Source organism: Brachionichthys hirsutus, chromosome 3, assembly GCF_040956055.1.
Source record: "Brachionichthys hirsutus isolate HB-005 chromosome 3, CSIRO-AGI_Bhir_v1, whole genome shotgun sequence".
NCBI classification, from domain to species: Eukaryota; Metazoa; Chordata; class Actinopteri; order Lophiiformes; family Brachionichthyidae; genus Brachionichthys; species Brachionichthys hirsutus.
In genome coordinates, this window is record NC_090899.1 from 7,382,664 (window position 1) to 7,407,431 (window position 24,768).

The 24,768-nt window shown below is 41.1% G+C and overlaps 1 protein-coding gene across 1 annotated transcript; it reads left to right on the plus strand.

Moving 5' to 3' along the window:
- The first annotated feature begins 13,689 nt into the window (after positions 1–13,689).
- Positions 13,690–21,450, plus strand: pde11al (phosphodiesterase 11a, like). The gene is given in 21 exon segments (XM_068758262.1): positions 13,690–14,451; positions 15,276–15,434; positions 16,242–16,331; positions 16,517–16,657; positions 16,798–16,862; positions 17,013–17,133; positions 17,422–17,497; positions 17,582–17,649; positions 17,767–17,785; positions 17,788–17,843; positions 18,257–18,307; positions 18,440–18,586; positions 18,672–18,779; positions 19,030–19,139; positions 19,215–19,305; positions 19,924–20,024; positions 20,242–20,319; positions 20,426–20,489; positions 20,756–20,830; positions 20,948–21,031; positions 21,145–21,450. Coding segments are annotated over 21 exon segments (2,772 nt in total).
- The last annotated feature ends 3,318 nt before the right edge of the window (positions 21,451–24,768 follow it).

The following is a 24,768-nucleotide window of genomic DNA, read 5'->3' on the forward strand; positions in this document are numbered from 1 at the left end:
TTGAATGATATTCCAATTCCAAAAGGCCAGCGCCGCGTGCTTATAAACGTTGGTGATTATGTATGAATGAACGATGGGAGAGACTGTAAAAACATTCTATTTCTTTCAAAAGAAGAGAATGGCTTTTCACCTTAAACTAAATCTAAATTGATTTCCTCTGATGTTTGAATGGCTGGTTTGATAAAACGAGTTTATTTGAAGACAATCAATGCTGATTTAAAAAAGCTTCAGGGGCAAAACCCAATCTGAGCGTTGAAACAGTCATTGTGAAAACAACAACGGGCTCCTGTGTCCACAAAATAACTGTTGTTGTGGTAACCACCTTATTTGTAGCCCGGCAGTCATTCCGCCGAATAAAAGGCATTAGCAAACTGGTAACTCTGGGGTGGAGAGCAATTTGCCTTTCCGCTGATTGTTCCATCCATGCATCCATCTGGATAAACCCAAATCAGAGCCACCTCTGCCTAAATTTAGACTGACTTTTATTTCACTCTGCAGGATAAACTCCTCAGAAGCTGGTTTGTCATGAACACACAGTTTGCTTGGAAACAACACAGTCGTTAGAGACATCACAAATAGCTGCTACCCACTAATGGAGACACACTTGGCCCTCATTTTGTTGCATCTCAAAGCTACTTTAATAACAGTAATCGTATTACATCTGTGCATTATTCAACTGCGATGATTCCACTTAGTGTTCCTTGTTTTTACATTAATGGAGTGCAGAGCAGGGGGGGGGGGGAAGAAAGCAAGCAAATATTCTCCCAGTCGTTTCACATTATTCTTATTTGGTTTAATCAAAAGTAAGAAAATGAAATATCAAGTACCGGTAAATAAAATACAAATGATTTCATATTTGTATCTTTTTTAATATATCTAGCATTCTTGTTCATGCAAACTCAAAGTGCATGTGTCTGATCCTATTTATGATGTTGCAATCTCAAAAACTCATGAGACAAATATGATACATTTGACCTCTTCATCTTCTTCAACACTAGAGTCATTAATAGTATGTACTATTATTTTGGCAAGAGACCCTGTGATATGACAACACCCTCGGCCAATCCTCAACAGGTTACCTGGGTTACGTCTAATCTGGTCCAAGAACTCATCCTCCCACCATCTTTGTGTAATACTGCTAACAGCTTAATTTTCGAATGCTACATTGTGCTATGATTGTAATTAGAGTTTCAGATGAGGTCCGACATGGGTTATAATCAGTAAGAGTGTTTGTCACACTGCTGTCTGCCCGAGCGCTTCTTAGATGACCTGGGTGAGTTATCACAGTCACTAGAATAAATCAGATTAGAAATCTCTGTCTTCTCTCAAGTTAGTCAGTTTTATCAGGCAGAGCAATACATCTCCTAACCCCACACCACAGAACATGCCTTGCATGCTTCCCCAAATTGATCTATTTGGTGAAGCATCCAGCTGCAGAATAAGGGCACCACAGAGTCTGGGAGCATTTCCTTCTTAAAATATACTCTCCAAGCAACACCGCAGGTCTGAATGGCAGCATCAGGGAGCCATTATCTCAGAGGATTGACACAGAGAAAGAAAAACTGGCTTCATCCCAGCATGAAATCTATTATTCATTAGTACATCTCCTCATCAAGCAGGGAAATGTTTGCCAGTCCAAGACTGTGTGTGTTTCTGTGTGTGTGTGTGTGTGTGTGGCCACACCTTCTCTGAAGGAGACACACAGATGGTAACGCCTGTTCCTGATCTGCTTAAGGCATCGTAGTGAATAGTTCCCAAGGCCAGAAGGAGCCCCTCCAAAAACCAGACTCATGATGCTGAGCCTGAAGCATGCCGTCCATCTGCAAATCATAACTTTTTTAGCAATGCGAAATGGAGTTGGAAGCCTTTTCATCACATTCACTCTGAGAGAAAGATCTCATTGAGGCTTGATTGTGATAATGAGAAGCGAATGCAGGCATAAGCTGTTGAGCTGTAACTTTCTACTGCATAGGATTCCTTTAGAATGAAAGAATGAAAGTATTTTATCACGGTTCATTTCTCAACCTCCGTGTCAAACACTCTCAATAACGCCGCACAGCATCCTGTTAATCACCCACATCCTCGTCACACTCCCTCCCTTCCCACACCTTGTCCTCCCTCTCTCTATCTGTTTCTTTCTCTTGTCTGCTCTTAGACAAGGAGGGGGGGTCCATCCCTTTGTTACACTGTCATTGCGGAGGCGTCCCACAGCCTCATAACTCGACACCAGCTAATTAGGACGTAGCGCCGAGTCACGTAGGTCAACACAGCGGGGTAAAACATAAATGTGATCAAATGCATGGAACAGTCTTTGTGATGACTCACACTCAGCTACTCGGGGCGGCGGTTGCTCCACCAGATGAGAGATTACTGCACTCACGATTCAACCGCTGCTCTCGTTATGATGCAGAGGAAGCACCTTCACCTCCACTCTCATATTAATTCAGAGGCGATGACGCAGGCAGAGTAGAAGAAGATGACATTGGGAGCGCCCATGTCATTGACGGCATGTGACTCCTTCCTCGTGATGACAAACTAAAACATTCTGTAGGTCCTCTGAGCTCCGATATTTTTAGACCTGCCATCGCTTTATCTTACCTTCCTTTTATAGACATGAGAAACTGACTGAAAAGAGTCCTCACTTCTGAAAAGCTGAACTCACATCAGGAACAGAATGGAGTCTGGCTGAGCCTTCAGCATGGATATGCTATAGCATAGAAGATAGACTGTTACCAGCAACGAGAGGCTGACTCAGATTGTAGCTTCCTTGAACAGAATATCGAGTGGGGGGGGAGTTTACAGAAAGCAGAACTGAGTTTCCATCTTTGCTTGTTATTCTTGCGGTTTCAAAGCAGTGAGGTTTTGGCGTATGGTATTTGCATCGGGTTTTGTGAGAGACGTGATCACATCCCACCCACAGATCGTTGACGCTGGTCTGCTATTTCTATTTGTAGCGTTTCATTGACCTAATTTTCGGCTTTTGTACATTTTTCTGCAGGGAAATGTTACTTTTTCACTACATGACCAAAGCGAGCAGAACAATATCTGAATGATCATCTGCACTGGACTGAGAAGAGGAGGGAAAGGGAATGTTTTAGGGTTGACCTTTATTTTTCTTAGCTCTCACCATTTTGCAACTGGCCTTCAACTACAAGAGCAACTCTCCAATGCTGGAGGCGCAGCAGTTCTTAAACCTGCCAACATGTTCAATGCTAGTATGTTTATATGTAGCTACTACTACTACTACTACTACCAGCTTGTCCCATCAGGGGTCACCACAGCAACCCAACCTTCTCCTTTGCATCGTCCTCCCCAACACCAGCCACTCTCATGTCCTCCCTCACTACGTCCATGTATCTTCTCCTGGGTCGACCTCTAGCCCTGTTCCCTAGCAGCTCCATCCTCAGCATCCTTCTACCGATATAGTCCCCGTCTCTCCTCTGGACTCCAAACCATCAAAGTCTGTCCTCTCTGACCTTGTCTCCGAAATGTCTAACCTTCACTGTCCCTCTTATCGTCTCCTTTCTAATCCTATCCAACCTGGTCACTCCCAAGGAGAACCTCAGCATCCTCATCTCCTCCTCTTCTAGCTCCGCCTCCTGTCTTTTCCTCAGAGCCCCTGTCTCTAAGCACTCCATCTTGGCTGTCCTCTCCACTGTCTTTAGACCGTTCCCTTCATCCTCGCTGACACTCTCCTATCACAGAGCTCACCTGATACTCCTGCTCACCTTCATTCGTCTCTTTTCTAGAGCTACCTCCACCTCCATTTTCATTTCGGCTGAATATTGGATCTATTGTGTGTCCAGTTTATGAGCACTAAGCAAAAAGGGGAACATCTCTTGCTGTGATATATATTTCATGGTGCTGGAAGGAGAAGTGAGAAACCCCAATAAAAACACAATGAACTCATTTGACCTAATGATAGATAGTAGTGGAGAAGCTTCTGACCAGACAGACACAACCATTCAGAAAGCCTCCACCGAAGCTAAAAATAAAATAATATAAATGCAGGCTGTAAGGAAAATCATTTATCACATGGAACATGATATGCACTCAATCCCTAGAATATCTGGTGTCTAACGCATTGTTCACCAGGGAGGCTACATTTGATTAAATGGAAACCTGAGGAGTTGACATTTGCTTATGCTGCTAATAAGTGGATCTGTTTAAAACTCACATGGCTCAGTTTTCCAATCAGGATAAAGTGGTCAAAGCTAGAAATTAACAGAACTTTTTCTCTCTCATAAATATTATACTCCCACTTTGAAAAGGCCAGGACGAAATAATGCTGATTGTGTGCAGCTGGGGGGGAAAGAGGCTCCCTAATGATGGAATGTGAAGACAGAGAAATATAATATAATAAAATAATGACAGCTGAAGAGGCGCTGAAAGATCAGAGCCCACTGCCCATTATTTGGCTCAGGGATATGTCACGTAAAAAAAGATTTCAAAAGGTTTGACTGTGAAAGTCTCACAATAACTTAACACACACACACACAGTATATACTGATATAGATGTAAGTTGAGAGGATTCAGTTGCAGTTATTAAATGTTATTTACAGGACAAGACTGATTTACTATTCATTGAAATGTAAAAACAAGTGAAGAGGGAAATTTCCTATTCAGACTCAAAGCTTATATTATGTACAATAAAGCTTCCAAACCAAGAGAATGTGTTCAGTGAAACTGTATTTTTATTTGGTTAAATGTATCTGCTGGTGTTGTTGTTGTTTTTGCGCTATGCTGATATGTGGCATCTCGTATCAGTGTTATGAAAACGTGAACATAAAGGTGTCATTAAAAAGAAAACATCATTATATAAAACCTGTTATTTAAAGTGGACAAAGGAAATGACTTGACACCGAGACAGAAACTGCCACCCTTAGTCACCTGAGAGAAGGAGAACCCAAGTATGTTTGCCATTTCTTGCTTTTGGTTAAGGTTGTTCCAAAATACTCAAGTCAAATATTAAATTTAAGAAAACGCAGGCACCTGTTTACGTATGAAACCATGTGAATTATTTATTGGGCCTGGTGCTTACACAAAAAGAGGCAACATCTGCAACCTGCACAAGATGTTCACAGCAGCTGCTGTACTGGTGCTTAAAAAAAAAACAATTTCAACTTGATGTTCAGTATATTGATCAATGCAAGGGAATTAGTGACAAGTAACTCTCATTTGATTGGATATCTGTGAACTATTCTTTTACAACATCATAGATTCTCTGCTGTGCATACATTTATGCAAACATCCCGTCTGGTGCTACAAGGGAGGTTGTCTCCTACACTTCAGAACTCGATGATACATGTTGTGCACTGACAAGCGTTTTTTTTCCGTGATGCTGCATTCCACAGATTCTCCTGATTGCACTCCTTCCCCCTGTTTCATGAGGCCATGCAATGCACATGGTGAATTTCACAGGAGTGTTTCAACAAGGAACGTCTTAGTCTTAGTCAACACACTTTTGCAGCCATATGTGGATCCACCCTAGTTGAGCAGATGCCGTGTTTCCTCCAACTCACAATAACAGTACACGTTTCATAGAAGCTCTGAGTAGCCCCTATTGAACATGCATTTTCCAAAACACATTCAGACTGGGCAGGGCCTGAAAAAAATCCTCTATTGCACTGTTGACACTACACCCAGAGAGCTGAGATAACACTGTGTTGTGCCTAAATTGTAGCTTTGCTGTGGGGGGAGCGACAACAATAATTCACTAAAGCTTTTACACAACCATATTTTTAGGAGTTACGTGTGACTGCAAAGTTTTGCTATAAGCCCCACAAGCATTATAAGATATTTGTTATTCCGTATTCAAACAGAAGTGTAATTATCTACATATTCAGTCATATTATTCATAGCTTCAGCCTGAGTCCGGGCTGCACTGAACGCTTTGCCACTGTTATTGTGGTACTCTGCTGCATGTATGCAGATACTTATGGAAACAGTGGACAAGCGTTGCACAACTTGTTGTGACTTATCAAGAGGAAGAGGAAGGGGTTCCGAGTTCCCATGGAGACAGAAAGGGTCTGCGTTTGATCCTTATACCTGCTGTGAAAAAACCCTCCAGGAGAGTTTATCCCAGTGTTTAAAGTCCTGTAGTACTAAGTGTAGTTTACTTAAACGCTTAAGGGGAGAAAACTCTTACAGCATAAATGGAAGATGTTTAAGTTGCATGATGCGTCTCATAGAACGCGACTATTTTTTTTAGTTTAAACACAACTTGTGCTATCAATTTAACATTTTAATTACCGGTATATATAGAAAAAAGGAAGCTTTACCTACCAAATAAAAAAACGCACTCACCTTGTCAGAGTTCTGGACTTGAATGCCAGGTGGAGAGGGCGGGGATTGTGGATACCGTCGGAGTTTGTAGAGAATAAGGCCAATGAGGAGAAACTCCAACCTTCTCCCATCTGACAGGTACACGCAAGCAGTAATGTCTCCTCCGCTGGGTGGAGACTGACACAAACCGAGATCCAATTAGAATGGAGAACGGACCTTGACGTCACCGCAAAGGGGCGGGGCTATAAGCGACTCCTTTCCGCGATGAGCAAACAAGGCCCTTATATAAACCATGGACAACTAAGCGTTCATCACGGAGTCATTGCTCGGCAAAGTCTTTTGATTCTACTTTTTATTGTTTTTATTGTTATTATTATTATTTATAGAGGTAACTTTATCGCAAACCCATATATCTGTGTGCAGACAAGTGATGGGATCACTCCTTTCTGCTTTTAATGACTCTGTTGGTTTGCAAAATGACAAGAAATACTTTTTTTTTTTTTACAGAAAATTGAAATTAAGAATATGGAAATGACAGCGTGCGGTTATAAAACGATTATATACTGCCACCTGCTGGAAGAGAGCAGAATCACAGCTTTTGAGTCGAGATGGAGGCATCGCTTGTCTGAGAAGCAGAATAGAAAGTTTCTGACTAATTGATTGCCTTTGAATGCGACATAATTGATCCAAATGCAGGCATGTTACACATGCATAACAAATAATAATAATAATACATCACAACAAAATAAATGCTTATCTTAGTTGCCCTCAAAAAAATTGCCACACAGAAATAGAAACCAAAAGAGCCTCTCAACGTTCGGCAAGAAAATTGCAGGCACAACTGGTCCGTTCCACTGTGAGAGCCATTATCATTGGGCTCTTTTTATCCAGAAAATCTAAATGAGATGCTGTTTTATCATTCAAGGCTGCAGGCGTACTGTTCAAGGACACACTGTTACAAAAAGGAAAGAATGAAAAACAGAGAGTCGGCCTAACTGCAACAGAGTTTGAGTGAAAAGGCATGTTTTCCTTTCATACTGGGTGAGCCACAAGGTTACTGCAGCACATGTAATACAGAGAGATGGATTCCATAACACAGTCAAAACAATTGTTTGCGCTGATCTCTATGGCACATTTGTGAGGAAAGAAAAAACAAATCTTCTGTATAGAAATGTCCTCCACTGCTGAGTGAGACCAGAGAGCAGGTCAATTCATCTGGTGCATTAAGAATCCTCTGGTACTGAATGTTCCATCGCTTTGGAATGTACAGGTTACTGAACAGAACCGTAAGGTGAGCGCTGGAGGCTTTGCCTTTAATTTTTCACCCATAGAATCACCAGATGTGTCTTGTGAGTGTCTTATATAAGACTTTTATTTTAAAATACATCCTGAAAAAATAAACGCATAGAAGCCAGAGCAACGTGTAGTTATTCTTTTGTGGGATTACGAGAAATGACATTGGGTTTATATGCAGTCTTTGTTTTGTTTTGCCATCCAGTTGCTGCTGCGGATGTTCTGGAAAAAAAATATAGCTGTGATCCTTTCAGTCGATAAACGGCTCAATATTATATTGTGTGCTTCAACCACAACTGTCAATTGGAACACCTCTGAATGTATTCCTTTCAAACAGGTTCCTTTGAAACTGTGTGCTGGAATATATCTTTTTTCAGGTTCAAATTAAATTCAGAGAGCAAATGTAAATGCACAGATTTAATGAACCATGTTCAAGATTCTATCAAAAAAGAAAAAGTATTTACCTTTAATTCATCACAGCTAAATAAAACGGGCCTTAAGCCGACATGGAAGTAAATCATTTTGATCCATTTGGTATCTCTTTACTGAACCATCTGGTAAATTCAAGTGTGATCAAAATTCTGATTAAAAGTCAAATATGCTAATGATAAATTGCATTTAGCATCAATAACTGAATTGTGATGGTTACTATTCCTTCCAGGACTGTTTTGTCCATTCATCCATGGAGGTAGTAACAGTTAATCCCATAGAAATCATGTTTTTTCCCAGTGACTACATTCTCCCTCAGGTTCACAGCAGCATGTGGGATGGAGCTGTGGAGGTTATGATGGGCCTTTGACTTACTGAAGGAGTTCTGAAGGTCCAGGAGGCTAAGAGCCGCATGTTTTGGGTGTCTCTCCAGGGGTCGCTCTGTGTCTGCAATGCAGGCAGCGTTGGCCTCTTTGCTACTGTGTGATACAAAATGGACTTTGCCGTTTTCTGTTTTCTTGCCATCTTGAGCAAAGCTATTGGTCCAAGCTTGTCGTTTGTGTACGACCTCATGGGGCCACTCAGAGCCCAGCGAGGGGTCAAAGCTGAACTTTGATTGGCTAGGTGTCTTTTGGATTGGATTTGATGCACCAGTTTGCTCAACTGTGATATCTCCTGGCCTGTATTGGAGTGCGTGAGCCGAAGCAGCACCTTGATTTGGAACAGGAGGTAGATTTAAGAGTCCCTCAGCGGTGGGACTGCAGATGCTGTCCTCCACGTCGCTCCCCTGTCCTCGTCTGCATACCTTTCTCAATTTAGAGGGAACAAAACACAGGAAAATAAAATGTTCTCTGTGTGACGAATTCAAAGATTGTTGTTTCAAAATTTAAAAGTGATTCGACTAAAGGGACAATACTGTCAAGGATTTTACCAGTGGTGAAGAATGCGAATTCATTCCAGCGAGGTCACACATTTTCTCCCTGAAGTCATCTATCTTCAGAGGATTGGCTGAGCCTTGGGAAAATCAAAATGAAAAAATGTCTCACTAATATTAAAATTCTATTTATCCTATTATCAAAATTAATGTTACTTTGAAAAGGGGCAGTGCACACAGGCTTTAACCTTCTCTTCAGAATCCTGCTGAGAGACCGGATAGAAACTACTGAGGATGAGGGCTGATATATTGTCATTTATTTTTAGGTGAAGGAATGGCAGCCTAACTTTTACAATTTGATTTAACCTTCTCAAGGACAGCGTTCATGTGTCATGAAGGTGTACTTTTCCGAATGCAGAGTACGAAATTCAATGATCAAAACCATTGTGGAAACTTTGAAATAATGTGGATTTAGACAATTAAGAGTTACCGCAGTCACTCATCCTGGTATTTTTTGAACAGCCCCCCCCCCCCCCCCCCCCCCTGCTTCTAGTCTTCTTTACCTGTGTAATGCATCTGGTAAGAGGTGAGCCAATGAGTCCTCTCCAAATTTTTCAGCATGTTGCATGTCCGCTCGGACAATGACGAATCCCAGTCACGAAGTTTAGCATTGGGGAGCACTTTCTTCGGAGGAGTGGGGTAGAACACCTGATCGTTTCCCTGCAGCAGCTTTGGATACTACAGGAAAGTGTTATCAGATTTGTTTGATGTGCTCACGGAAAATATGGAACCAGATACTTTCATTGCTCACATCAAAGAAACCGTATTCTCCTGTCCAAAGAAGTGCTTTCTTCTCCTTACTGGTTTTTGTACCTATGATTTCATGCCTGTATGGATGACCTATGCACAAAAATGAAGACATATTAAACCGTTCTGAAACCATCTATTCTGCCATTCTCCAGCTCTCTTACCCTTAGTTTTGCTCAGCAGAGTAACATCCGGTCCACGTTTTGGAATACTATTGTTGAGGAAAGGCTGGGAAGTTGCTCTGACTCCTGTCTGTGGGTCATCTGGAGAGTGGAAGGATGGGAACATTGCAAACTGGGAGATGTGGGATGAATAGGGATGTTCTTTTGGCGTTCCAATCTTAATCATTTTCTCCCTGTGGGAGGTGTCAAGAATTTGTTTTAGTCACAAAAACATTAGATGCAAACATCAAGCTTTGTTAATTTAAAAAAGAGAGATTTTATTATATTGTCTGTTACATATGTAGAAAGATGTCAGATAAAATACTCACAGCATATTTACATCAGTTGGTTTTGGTATGCTGGGAAAAATAAAAAGCAACGTGTATTAGTGTGAGGACTATTTATTAAGTGACTTTATTTCTGATCCGTCAGTGGCTACTCACAGCTGGTCATTGAGACAAACTTTACTCTTCTTTCTGCCAGTATAATGCTGATGATTGTTGAGGTGTCTGTGGTACAGTATAATGACATTTACATTTAAATGTTTTATTTATTCTATAACCGACTTTGATCTCTTACAATTTGCACTCACTGCGATGCGCCGACTCTTCTACGGCCACAGGCACTCGGGGTCTTGTGGTTTTGAGAGGAGTCGAGCTCCATCAGGCTGCTGGATCTCTGACTCGAGATAAGGGACGGTCAAAAGAGAATTAAATTCGTTTTTTTTTTTTTAACCTGTTAAAACGACACAAGATTACAAAAGATTATAACAATCGATAGCCCTATTCATTGTGGAATGTTTATTTCCATGGCTTTTCAAGAGTTTGTATAGATATATATAGATACACAGTTCTTTAAATGCACAACTTAATTTATACTGAGGTACACTTAATTACACAAAATATATAATTTGTCTGGAAATAATAATCATTGTTTGGCATCTGCCAAGTGTCCCTCCTTATCAAGCTTGGTCCCACTTCTACAGACATGCTGTCCCACATTTGTCCGGTTATGATCTGGCCACCCTAAGCACTGATAATTCTGAACATTCAGATAATAATAAATTAAATACAAACACATAAGTAACACCCTGTCATGTTCACTTACCGGGACAAGCAGTCGGGTAGATTCCGCCAAGCGTTTTTTATTTTAGTTTATAGTTTAACTATGAGAACCGGTCTCCTTGGTCCAAATGGGTAAGCTGAAGCTTCCAGCGACTGATCAGGACTCTCTTGATCTCTCTTGTGACCAGTTAGATGGGTTTGGGTTCCTGAGATGGAGTGATGGTGTTACAATAAACAAGAGGATCACAGTTTGAGTGACACCGAACTCTGACCACAACACGTAACAGCTTAGCTGACATATATTTTTAAAAGCTCTTATATTACAGAAGACTGGAACAATTACAGGTTTAATTTTCTCAGTTGCTAATTTTTTTAAACTTAGCTTTTAACTACTATTTCTGTTGCCATGTGCGTAAACTTAGCATCTAAGGGTCAGGGTTTTTTTCAGAGGGCAATCACTGCAGGATGTCCATCAACCACTCATCCAATGTGAATCTGATGATACTCCACGTTTATGGTTTGGTGAGCTCATGAGCTGCGGTTGGATAGAAAATCAAGCCAGGTCCGGTTAGTGCCGACACTGGATACAAGCTGTGTGCGGGTGGTGTTTGGTTACAGGATTCAGGTTTCATTGTCTTCATCACGAGGCAGAATGGAAACAGTCACACATTAAAAATGGATATCTGAGACAAAGCCGCGGCACCGCTTAACGAAACTGAGAAGATAATTTCTGCTGCAGAACCGTCCTGTTCTTGTGTTGATTCAGCGATTGCATGCTCATTTAGTGGAACTCCTTTGCTGTCTGCAGTGAGCTGCTACTCGCAAAGGCAAAGATGTAACTTGGATTAAAAGAGTCATGAGAGTTCCTAAAACATTTCCTATCAAGTGATTCTGATTTGTATTAGTTCTCAAACTCTATTTGATTTTTTGTCATCGTGCCTTCATTAGTGAATCCACATAATCCCTGATTTGCTAACCTAATGGATTACTTTCATACATTTTGGGATTGACTCAACCACTTTCGTATTTCTTCCAACAATATATGTATTTAAAAAACCAAAGAATAATTTTAACATTGAAGCGACTGAACCTTCCATATCGTCAAAATATTTTTACAGTAAAATAAACATTATGATCAAGGCTATTCATAAAATGGCATGATATAACTTGCTATAAATAAATACAGTTATTCACAACTGATTTCTTTATTTATCAATGTTTTATAATCATAACTAAGGATCTGTTTCCTGATTTGATTAGATTTTATCGACAACATCAGCTGTCCTTGCATTCTGATGGTCCATGGATGTATGTGACATCATCATATCTGGAGTAAATAAAAGAATAAAATACAACAAGAAAGAAAATCTGAGAAAAAAAAAGATATACAGAAAAGCAATTTTAATTCAGGATGGAGCCAAGACTTAAAATCGATGCAGCTGCCTCTCTCTGGAAATGACATGAACTGCTTTCAAAGCACCGCGGTTTACCTTGGCCCTCATAAGATTCTGTTCTTTATAATTGGGATTATCAAGAGACCTTGAAGAAAATCTCCGCAAAACGTCCAAGTCCTATGGAACAGCCTATGATGAGTCCAGGAACCAATTACCCTGTTCCGTTACAGACGAAGGGCTGTTTGCTGCATTACTTTTCCTCTTGCTGCATTGCAAACTCTGCCTGCAGTGATTTTATGAATATAAATGCTCTGCAGATATGTGCATAACCAATACAGGGTTAGAAACCATTCTACTGGTGACTTCATCAAAATCCTTTGAAACACATCGATCTCAGGAAAAGCATGTAACATCAATTATTTTTTTTTCATGCACTTTGTAAATTGCCACTGAAATCACAAAATCTTCAAGATCCTGCCAAAATGTTTTCAACCCCAACTGCTCAAATTCCCAAAAATACAGTTATTGCCCAGGTAACGGAATAATCACCATGTGAGCACAACAGTGGGGAAAAAAAAGTCTCATTATGAATTAAAACAACCATGACATTAAAATGAGCTTTTGCTACAGGACCATTGCTGCAAAGCTGAAAATACTGCAGGTCGATTCTCTAAAAATACAAACAGGAACATCTCATTCACAGAGCGCCTGATCGGCACATCGACGCTGAGGGGTTAAATTTGACTGAATAAAACTCACTTGGTTCAGATAAGATTGTGTTTGTTGTTGACTATACAGTGGTGTGTCTATCTATCTATCTATCTATCTATCTATCTATCTATCTATCTATCTATCCATCTATCCATCTATCTATCCATCTATCTATCTATCTATCTATCTATCTATCTATCTATCTATCTATCTATCTATCTATCCATCTATCCATCTATCTATCTATCTATCTATCTATCTATCTATCTATCTATCTATCTATCTGCTCAGTAAGTTTCTGGAGGTATGGAATAAAGAGCGGAGTCAACAGGAAGCCCTGCAGTTTTTTCTTCTTCTTCTTTATTCCTAGGCAGAGGATCTGTATATGCGTGTGTGTGTTTTTCTTCTACATCTCTGTACAGTATTCATCAGCTCTCCCTGGAGACGCAGCTCAATCTCGCTTGACAGACAGCTGCGCCGTTGCTCGCCACTCATGCGTTATAGATCTCTGCGTTACTGATTTTACTTGACTAACAATATTTAAGGGGAGAATACGGGCTGTATATGAGAAAAAAAAACCATGTTGTGAGGACGTCCCTTCTCTGAGAGCCTCGGCTGCAGCTGCGTTCCTCCTGTAACATTTGAGCGTCTCGTTCGGTCCGGTTTCCACCATGGCAACGTTTGACTTCTCTGACATCGAGGCGTTTCTGGACTACAACCCCGATCTATTCGAGAAGTATCTTGTCCGAAAGGCGAAGTGTGACCAGGTAAGCAGGTGGCTGAGGGCGCACCAGCCGTCCAAAGTGTCCGCGGCAGAGGGGAGACGCGCGGACGCCAGCGACCCTCTCTCCGATGCGCTGCGGCGCAGATCGTCCCACATGGAGCTGCGGCAGAACTTCGCCCGTTCCAAAGCCTCCGCCACGCACCGGACCTACGACGAGCACGTGAGCCTGAGCGAACACGAGTCCCGGTCCAGCGTGAGGCGCCGTGCGCTCCTGCGTAAAGCCAGCTCCCTGCCTCCAACCACCGTGCACATTCTGAGCGCCCTGCTGGAGTCCAGGGTCAACGTGCCCCAGTACGCGTCCAGCGCCATCGACTACAAATACAGACTTAAAGAAATCAACGAGAGGGAGTTTTTCTTGGAGTTGGTGAAGGATATCTCGAACGATCTGGACCTGACGAACCTCAGCTACAAGATTCTGATCAACGCGTGCATCCTGGTGGATGCAGACAGATGCTCGCTTTTCCTGGTTGAGGGACCGGCGCACAAGAGGACACTGGTGTCCAAGTTCTTTGACGTGCATTCAGGCACCACTTTCGGACCCTCCTCCAACACTCTTAACTCCAATGAAGTGCAGGTGCCATGGGGAAAGGGTATCATTGGATACGTGGCAGAGCACGGGGAGACCGTTAACATTCCAAATGCGTATGAGGTAAACGCGTGTCTCTTATTCATTTGCATATTTGCGTATTATTATGGTTTAAAAAAGTTTATGCAAGTGAGTAAAACTTATGATAATAGATGTATGAATGAATTAATATATTTATTGGATAGAATGTTAGAGTACAAGTATAGTCACACAGTAGCATGTATTACAGTACAAATAAAGTCAAACATCCTGTCTAAGAGGAGCATTTCAAAAAAGCCCTTGCGGTCTTGTTTCCGTTGAAAGTCCTTCGTACATAAATCATCCACAATTAACAATACAAATTTAACAACAATGTATAACAATGCTTTGTCTATTTACACTGTAGATCACATTCCTATGTGAGAAATACGTTACATCTGAAAGTTTTGTGTGATTACTCAAAATAAAAGAACCTCCTATATGATGGGCACGGAAGAGTAATCAGTTTACCACAAGCCAGAGCTCTATTTATATATATTACAGCTCATTATATCATGGCCCTGGGCACCATGAGGATAAGTCAACGTGGGCCCCCTGAAGGTCTCTTACTGCAATATTAAATATATATATCAGTAAAGGAATATTGTAGCTTGTTTTTATTACAATAATAAGGCGCCTTTGGCAGAGCCGTGAATTTAATTAACCAGGATTCACACCTAATTATTGCATAAGTGCTGCTTCATTATCGGGCACAGGCCCATAAATCTCCAGTTTAGCGTAAAAGTGGTCATATAAGGGCATTCACTGAGAATAACGAGGTACATAGAGTGTGATAATGCTTCTTAATGTGTCCTTATGCATGTTTGTTTATGTGTAATGCATTTTTTTTAATGTCCCCACTAATGCAGGACCACCGCTTCAGTGATGAGATAGACAAGTTAACAGGCTATAAGACTCAGTCCATCCTCTGCATGGCCATCTGTAACAGCGACGGAGAAGTCATCGGCGTTGTGCAAGCCATCAATAAAAGTCCCACGGGCGAGCCCTTTACTGAGGATGATGAGAAGGTGACGATCTGCTATAACGCACACACGTTCAGGTTCATGTGACCAGGGCATTGTCACATTACCGTGCATTTCATTGGCTATGATCCCCATTATTACAGCTGCTCTGACCATTAAAGGGATTTCAGAGCTGGAGTTGGAAATGGGATTACACACACACGTATTGAAAATAAAAACTATGGAGCTATGCAGCTGAAAACACCGTGAATCTTCCAAACGGTTGTGGGGAGAAGCAAACTGTTCCCTCGGAGGCAAAACACCTTCAAAATAAATGAGGAGAGGCCAACCTCTCAGTCGAGCATGGAGAGGATGCATTTTCAACTTCTCCCCAATGAACCCACTAATCTGTTTGCTCGAATCTGCATGTTTTAGCTTCGTTTAAAGTTCCACGGATCATTATATTATCATCATACCGGTTTGTTGACGATGAAAAATCCCTGCACTGCGCAGACTCCATGTTTGGGGTGTGTTTGGTCAGGCAATAAAGAAAACACAGAGGCAATTTGTCAAACCAAACATATAGCCAGGAGATCCCCATTGAGTTTTGGCTGCACTGAGATGAAATAGTTTGTCCACAAGGTGGCAGAATAAAGTTGTGGAAAGTCATTTAAAACCTTCTCCTGTTTGCAATACAGCAGTTTAAGCTCATGAATTTGCTTCTTTTGATTTTTTTTTTTATAAAATCCTAAGAAGCAGCAACTGACTTTGAATAAAATTCACTGAAAACAGAAAAAAACCATCTTGTGTTGCCTTTTTATTTGACTTCTGATGCGACCATGACCTTCACCACTTCCTTGTGCACTCGCTCAGGTCCTGCAGATGTATCTGCCGTTCTGTGGAATCTCCATTTCCAATGCCAGGTTGTTTTCCGAATCTCGCAAGGAGTACGAGAGGAGCAGGGTAAGAGGATGTAAACTGCTCATCAAAAATAGATGCTGTTTATTTAATTTAATTGCTGCTGCAGTATTTACAGCATAGAATAGCAAAAGTGAGATGAATGCACATTACATTTTTATAACAAATAATTGTTACATGCATGCCGTGTACACAGACATTAGTTGTGTTGTCATTTCTAATGGCCGCAGGCTCTGCTGGAGGTGGTCAACGACCTCTTTGAGGAGCAGACTGACCTGGAGAAGATTGTCAGGAAGATCATGCAGAGAGCGCTGACCCTGCTGCAGTGTGAACGCTGCTCTGTGCTTCTCCTCGAAGACATCGACTCGCCTGTGAGACCTCCGGCACTCTGCAGCTTTTCACCGAGCTGAATTTACAATTACACCGTGAAACCTTTCTGGAGCTAAGCGCTAAACTCTTTATGCCTTTAAGATGTAGCTGCTGGTTCTGATAATATATGTCTCTTCAATAGGTGGTGAAGTTTTCCAAGACATTCGAGCTCATGTCCCCGCTGTGTAACACGGACCGGGACACCAGGTGAAAGGGAACAAAGGTTTTCCAGGGACTCATCGGGAATGCTGCAGCATCCATAGCTATAGACATACTGAAGATTTACTGCTGCTCTGTTGCACAATTAAGTGCTTAGACCTGACTATTGTTTCCTGTTTGTGCTATTGGCCGCATCAGCATGGAGAAGCTGTCGTGTTCTGACTGGCTGATCAATAACAGCATTGCTGAGTTGGTGGCTTCCACAGGACTGCCTGTTAACATCAGCGATGTGTGTCAAGATCCACGCTTTGATGCTGAGGTGTGGACACAATGGCCTCCCTTATAGGACTATTGAGCTCACACTAACGCACAGACAGACACACGCGCTTCAAACACACTCACACACTGGCAAAAATACAATCCAAGTCCGGCGGAGTACGGGTGAATATTCTTAGCATTTGATGTTCAAAATCAGTCAATAATGGTGCTTACATGAGTCTAAAACTACAATATGTTATCTTTCTGTATTTCTAAAAATACATTTTCTAGTCTAAACTTCTCAAGCAAACTGTTCTCAGTCTTGTTCCATTGTTTCCTCTCTTTTCAGGCAGATCAAGCCTCGGGGTTTCACATCAGATCAGTGTTATGTGTCCCTATCTGGAATCGAACCCATCAGATAATCGGTCAGTCGAGCGGAAATAATCCATTTGTCCTCGCTGAGCAACATTGTCATTTTATAGTAAATGACGTGCGCGTGATTTCTGCAGGTGTCGCACAAATTCTGAACCGCCTGGACCGAAAGACCTTTGATGATGCAGATCAGAGACTGTTTGAGGTTCGTGTGTTTCTTCGCCCCATCCATATTCTGTTTCAGGATTCATTGTTGCAACTAGACATATACAATGCCACGTTTTCTTTTATTTTTTGCCTCTGTTTTGTTCTTTGTGTTTAGGCATTTGTGATATTCTGTGGACACTGATGTACAATCAAGTTAAAAAGACATGGGCCAAGCAGTCTGTAGCGCTGGATGTAAGAACTGTATCATATTGATCACAGCAGATTCTGTTTCTATAAGCATCATTCCACCACTTAGGAGGACATTTATATTTGAATGTACAGCACAACTTCTTCTCATCGTTTATGCTTTATTCTTTCATTACCTTGTCTTTTCAAAATGCGACAGATCCAAATGATAAAAGGTAATACCAGAAAAAATGCGTTTTAAAAAATTAACAATTAAAAATCATGTAGGACACCAAATATATGATCTATTAGCTAAGAGTCTTCTCAAAGCACTTTAAGGAATAACCGTAAATGTTCTTTGTATCGTGATTTCAACACTATTGCCTGAAAACATTCGTTAAACTCATGAATTAAAATGAGAAGAGCATCAGAAAAGGTTTTTCCGTATACGACTGTTGTCTGACTTGTCCTGCTTTCAGATGCTGTCCTACCATGCCACCTGTTCCAAGGTAGAAGTTGATAGACTCAAGGTAATCTCTTAGAAAGAAAGTCTGTGAAAGCAATAGTCAATGTGGCCAATGCCATTATTAACTTTATAAATGTATGATTCGAAACTGTCTGCACTGCTTCCTCCCCCCCCCCCCCCCCCCCCCCCCCTTAAGGCAGCTAAAATCCCCCTGGGCAGTGAGTTAGGCATCGATGAGTTTCACTTCAACGACTTCTCTTTGGACAACGATGCCATGATCACCGCATCACTTCGAATGTTTCTGGAACTCGGTGTAGTCCAAAAGTTTAAAATTGACTATGAGGTGAGAGCCTTGAATATGTCAATATGATGCCAGGTGCCCACAGCGTGCATGATTGTTTGTCAGCTGACTGTTTCTCTCCCACCAGGTTCTGTGCCGCTGGCTTCTGACAGTGAGGAAGAACTACCGAACTGTGGCATATCATAACTGGAGGCACGCCTTCAATGTGTCACAGTGCATGTTCGTTATGATCACAGTAAGATCTGAGACGCAACAATTCAAGTTGGAGTCACGTATGTGTATTGCGACATTCTCAAATTGTTTAAATCCCCAAATAAATCTCCGATATGTCTGATGCTGGAGTCTTGGGGAATAGTTTGTGTCTGCAGTCACTATATACTGTCCAGCTGTCTCATACATATTATCATAAAGGTACACTCCTCTCCTCTCCTCTCCTCTCCTAAATTGCTGGGTCAGAATATCGACACCATCTTATTTTTTCCTAGACAGCCACTTTCCTGGAAGTTCTGTCAGACTCTGAGATTCTGGCACTGATGGTTGGTTGTCTGTGTCACGACTTGGACCACAGAGGCACCAACAATGCATTTCAAGCCAAGTAAGAGGTCCAGAGGAAAAGTGTTGTGCTGAGCATGTTAGGTAACTGAATGCTTCACTGCAGTTTCTCTCGCAGGACAGGCTCCGCTCTGGCTCTTCTCTACGGAACATCAGCCACCCTGGAGCATCATCACTTTAACCATGCAGTCATGATCCTACAAAGCGAGGTATGGCCAACGGTTTCATTTTTTTCTTTTTCAGGCTGACTGAAAAAGACATGAAAACATAATAGCGAATGGGGTGTGGGGGGGTTGATAAGGGGAAATAATCTGGGACCGCAGACCTTCCAGTATATTGTGTGTTTTTGCTTCTCCGTTGCTTTTCTTAGCCTGGGGATAATGGCCACAATATCAGTCTCAAACACACACAGTCAACAACACAATCAATATAGAGCGGCAATAAACATAAATATACACAACATTTTTCAAGCTCCTGATCATTCATGATTGATGCTTGTGTTCCTTTGAGCACCAGTTCACCAGAAATCCAATGGCGTGCAGATTGATCTTTTCTGGTATGCAGCAGTAGGGACCATTATCAGTGCTGGAGGTCAATTTGACTCATGCGTAAATCAGTTTGATCATTGGGAAGTGTGTTCTCTATTGATTCCTTGAAACCGAGGACAGAGAAAGTCTATACACACACACGATTAATCAACGCTGATAACAGGCACCTCGTCTGACAGTGAGCGATGACTTTACCAGTGTATTAGCTGTATGGAGACATTTCCTTGCTTGCTTTTTGCCTCCTCTTAGTGAGTGTTACTATATTTTGTTTTCTCACAGGGTCACAATATTTTTGCAAACCTCTGTTCTAAAGAATACAGCAAAATGATGCAACTGTTGAAGCAGGCTATTCTCTCCACGGACCTTACTTTGCACTTTGAGTAAGTACCGGTAGTTTTTTTTTTTAATATAGTTGGTATCTCATGACTGGTAGAAAATAAACCTGAAATATATGTATACATGTATTTGGATTAATTATTGAATGTAGTAAAATAATTAGAATTTAGATTGATATTATTAGTGTCTGTTAGTGATGGAGCAATAGCAGGGATTATTCTTTAAATGTTTTCTTCTTTGTGACCTTGAATGTCTCGTAAGGCGCAGAACCAAGTTCTTTGAGTGTGCCCTGTCTGGACAATTCAGCTGGACAGATGAAGGACAAAGAGAAGTCCTCAGGTTTCTGCCTTTCTGCTAAATAAATATGTCTCGAGCCACATCACTTGAAATATGAAGTGAATATGCTTGAAACAGCTAAGAAAAACCTGTTTTCACACAACTACAGGTCCATGCTAATGACAGCATGCGATCTGGGTGCTGTCACTCGTCCTTGGAAGATATCAAAGCAGGTTTGTGTCCCTGTTGCAAGAATATTTGGTTAAAGAAAAAAATATTTGTTTGCCTGAGCCACCCTTGTCGGACTGACAGCTATATGCTCTGAAAGTAGCATCTTCTCAATGAAAAATACTGTCATATTTTCTTGCAAAATCACTGAAATAAATCAAAAGTTGCAGAAAATATAGACAAAATCTAACTTTTACAAAATGATGTTGAGATCAAAATAATGAAATGATGAAATCATTGAAATAATCATGTCTGGCGTTAATGTCTGAAGGTTGCAGAGCTGGTTACAAGTGAATTCTTTGAACAAGGTGACAGAGAAAGATCTGAACTGAAGCTGACCCCAGCAGTAAGTAAGAAATCAGATTTTATCTTATTTCATATCATTAATCTCATCTCATCTCATCCTTTCCTTTGTGATAGAATGACATGTTGAAGGTTACTGATCATTTTAATTTCTCCATAGGCCATATTTGACCGTAATCGTAAAGATGAACTGCCTGCTTTACAGCTGGATTGGATAGATGGGATATGTAAACCGCTTTTTCAGGTATATTGATATATACATTTTAACTTTAACAGTATACAGTAATTTCAAAAATGATCAAAAGAAAAGTATCATTTGTGTGACTATCAGCTGTATTTTCCTGCGTCTTCTCCCAGGCCCTGCTAAAACTTAACAGGAAGTTGCAGCCAATGATCGATGGAATAGATGCCAATCGAAATAAATGGCAGGACCTCTGCTTTTCCTGTCAGCAGTCGCAAAGCGGCTCACCGTCCAATCAGAGTGCTGATTCAGATCAGAGTTCTGAGTACCATGGAAACAAAGAAACGCATCAACAGGCAGACCTCACAGATACTCTGAAGCCAGTTGACAAGGAGTTTGGATTGAAGTGCAGCCCTAATGTGAGCTGCAGAGCGAACAAACTTACATCAGCTGGTAACACAGCATCCACGGGAAACAAGTAAAGCAAGCTCAGTAGGTATAGGTTGAATGATTTCAATAGATCACAGAGGACTTTATTTATTATGTTGTCCGCCCTTGATGGATGCCAGTTATGTGGAAACTGCATGCATCACACGTCACATTAGACATTATCTTGATGCCTTGGCTGCCCTCTGAGATTTGCTTTGCATGATGTCACTGTATGGCAAGTGCAAGTGCTGTTATGTAAGAACACTGTTGCTGCGCTATTGCGGAATAAGATTTATTTGATAGACCACAGTTTGTACTAAAATTATGCATTCATTACTTTTCATACACACTGACTCTTTATTTATGTGCAATTGGCATTTTCCTCCTGCTATTCATACACTATCTAATAAAAGAGAATTTTTGGAGAGGACAGGAAGATGCAGACAAAAGTTAGTAAAATGATCTCCAGATGGTTGTGAATAAAATTCTGCAGAATGAAAACTGATAATTTCTTGTAATTTGTGAATTATTTTCTATGGCTCAAATGTAATATACATTTTTAATGCCTATTGCTCACAGCTACTGTATTTCTGTAATATGAATGAGCAGACAGGCTCTAACACTTACTGATATTTCGAGGAGGCAGATAGAGCTGACAGTGGGCTAGATTTAAATCAGACAGTTCCTCTAATCGTTTGTAAAGATAAAGCAGGTTATTCAGTGGATTTTATAATAATATAACTTCATCTAAAGTCAACACCTGCACATTCCATGGCATTTTGGCTGGTTGTCATTGCTGATTATTACATGTTGAAGTTGAAAATAGATGCTTTCAGTTGAGGCGCAAGAGAAGAATGAATGTGATGCAAAGATGAACTCTTTGTCTCACACAAATCTGTGTGGATCTGGATATAGATTGCTTTTTTGTGTGACTGAAATAGAATGTGTGATGCTCTGCAATCCTGTCATTGCACCATCTGCTTGGGAAAGATTAAAGAAGAGTGAGCAACACAGACCCTTCTGAACGATCATTGAAAAATTATAGTGATACTGCGGGTAGCAAGGTTTCTGTATAATCCTCTGCAACTTGTCTTTATCACTAAGGTGATACTGAAATATTATCAATACAACTATAGACTGAAGCTGAGATAAACGGGTGCACTTACAACCTAATGTGCTACTTCAGCTCCACATGGATGTATCAATAAACAGCAACATGAAGCTACTCAAACTCCAGAGCCATGGTGGAGCAATAGATGCGCTTAAATGATCAATAAATCAGACAAATTCAACCTGCCTCTCCGACACTAGCCAATGGAGACGTTAACAAGAGGGATCTTACGCCCTAAAATTGCCAGCCAATAAGAAATGCTAACAAACACTTTCCAGATCATCTCAAGAGAGAATAAAAGATCACCATTGAGACAAACACTGAAACAAAAACATCTTCTCCATCCATGAGGCAGAGTCCAACAAAAGACAGCCTCAGCCTCACGGAGGATCCTTAATATATTCATGGGGTCTCTTTTAAATGGGAGTGCTTGATGTTGCTTTTAACAAAGCAGTGAGGTGAGGCAACATCAGCAGCAGTAGCGCGTGAAACTTTATGCAGCTCAATGCTCATGCAGCCGCCAGCTGCACAACCATTGCCAGAGTCTGGCCTTAATCTATAATTTAACTTGGATCGAGATTATTCTCCTCAGGGTCGATGATAAGGGGAGTGCGATACGGAGGAGAGAGAGGCTCACAAACTCATTTCTGATACAGGGCCTCGCTCTGCCACACGTCTTTGATCTCTCTCTCCTGTTGTTTTTATTTATTCTGTTTTAAAACACACACGCACAAATACAATGTCTTTCTCCACACTACAGCCTGACATACTGCACTGCACGCACACAATGACAGAATAGTGCATGAAAAGTGACATCCACAAAGAGCCGTGTGTAATGTTTCACCTCTACAATATTCATTAACCTCGTTTGTAGCCGGAGTCATTTATTTCGAGGAAATGGAAACAGAAACTGAAAAATAACCTCTGCCAATGAGTCAGAGTGATGATATCCAACAGTGTGTGTGCAACCGTAGTCACAGTAATGAGATGGCTTAATATTAATGCTGTGTGGATGTAGAGGAAAACAAAACCATGCAAATGTAATGGTGTGAAATAGACTATGAATATTAATGCGTACTCTGAATGGCAATGTAACAGGACTAACTTTGTTTTCCTCATAATTGCGTATTTTCATGAAAATATTATTGTTTAAAAAAAAATCACATATTCATAAACACATGATGGATGTCAGATTAATACGATTGTTCATTCTGTAATTGAACTGCTTACCACTCATTCATGTATTTTCTAGATTTGAGCAATTCCTGTCAGAAGTCGAGGTTCAGTTTGAGGTTCATTCGTTGTAATGACTCGCGCATTAAGACATTACAGCCTGCAGGTTGGTCAATGTTAAACAGGGCTTTAATCACACTGTCAGGGACAGGGGCGCCACTGGATGGCTTGATATGCAGACTCAGAACAGAAGAATAAGTGAGGGGCACACCATCAGTATAAAATATGCTTATGTTGAGTTTTAATCTCGTGATTTACTGTGGACACAAATTAGACCTTTTTTTTTTTTTTTTACCCCTACGTGCTAAAAAACAAGCCTTTGAACATTTACAGCACATCCTTTTTTTCATTCTCTGTCTGACTCTGGGTCATGAGATAAGTTGTCCAAAACAGATGCTCAGGCTTAATTATCCTGACAGATCAATCAAGATTTACTCTACAGTTTAACCTCCGGACCAACCACTGCAGTCAGTCAGCGGGCCAGCCTCGGTAAGCGATGAAACACGTCTGAAACACGCTGGGAAAAGCAGAAAATATAACTACACTCCTCTGTCTGCCTCAGAATTACCCCAGCACATGGATCCCATGTGGAAAGACTTACGCGCATTCACCTGACCTGTGCACAAAAGGCTTCTGTTGACAGCCGAACTGCTGAGGGCTGTTTTAAAAATCAAGCATCCATGCTGTCTTTGAGCTCAGTGGAAGTATGCTTCTTATTTGGCGCTCTCTCCCCACAAAGTCTCATCAGGGACTGGTGCTGGTTTTCTCTTTGCCATTGGCTGCCATGACTTGTCTGGCTGTCTGTCATACTCAAAGCGTTGTCTGTGTTATGACATGGAGCTGAATAATGGATTTATACAAGCAAGCCAGTGGCTATGCAATAGTAAAGCCCAGAGAAGCATCGACAGCACACTGGTCTGATACTTTGCTGCAAGTGAAGGAAAGAAATACTGCAACAGATTGTTGATATTTATTGTGCTTATTCAAATTATGACTGGTCAGATTGGTAAAACAATGTATAATTTAT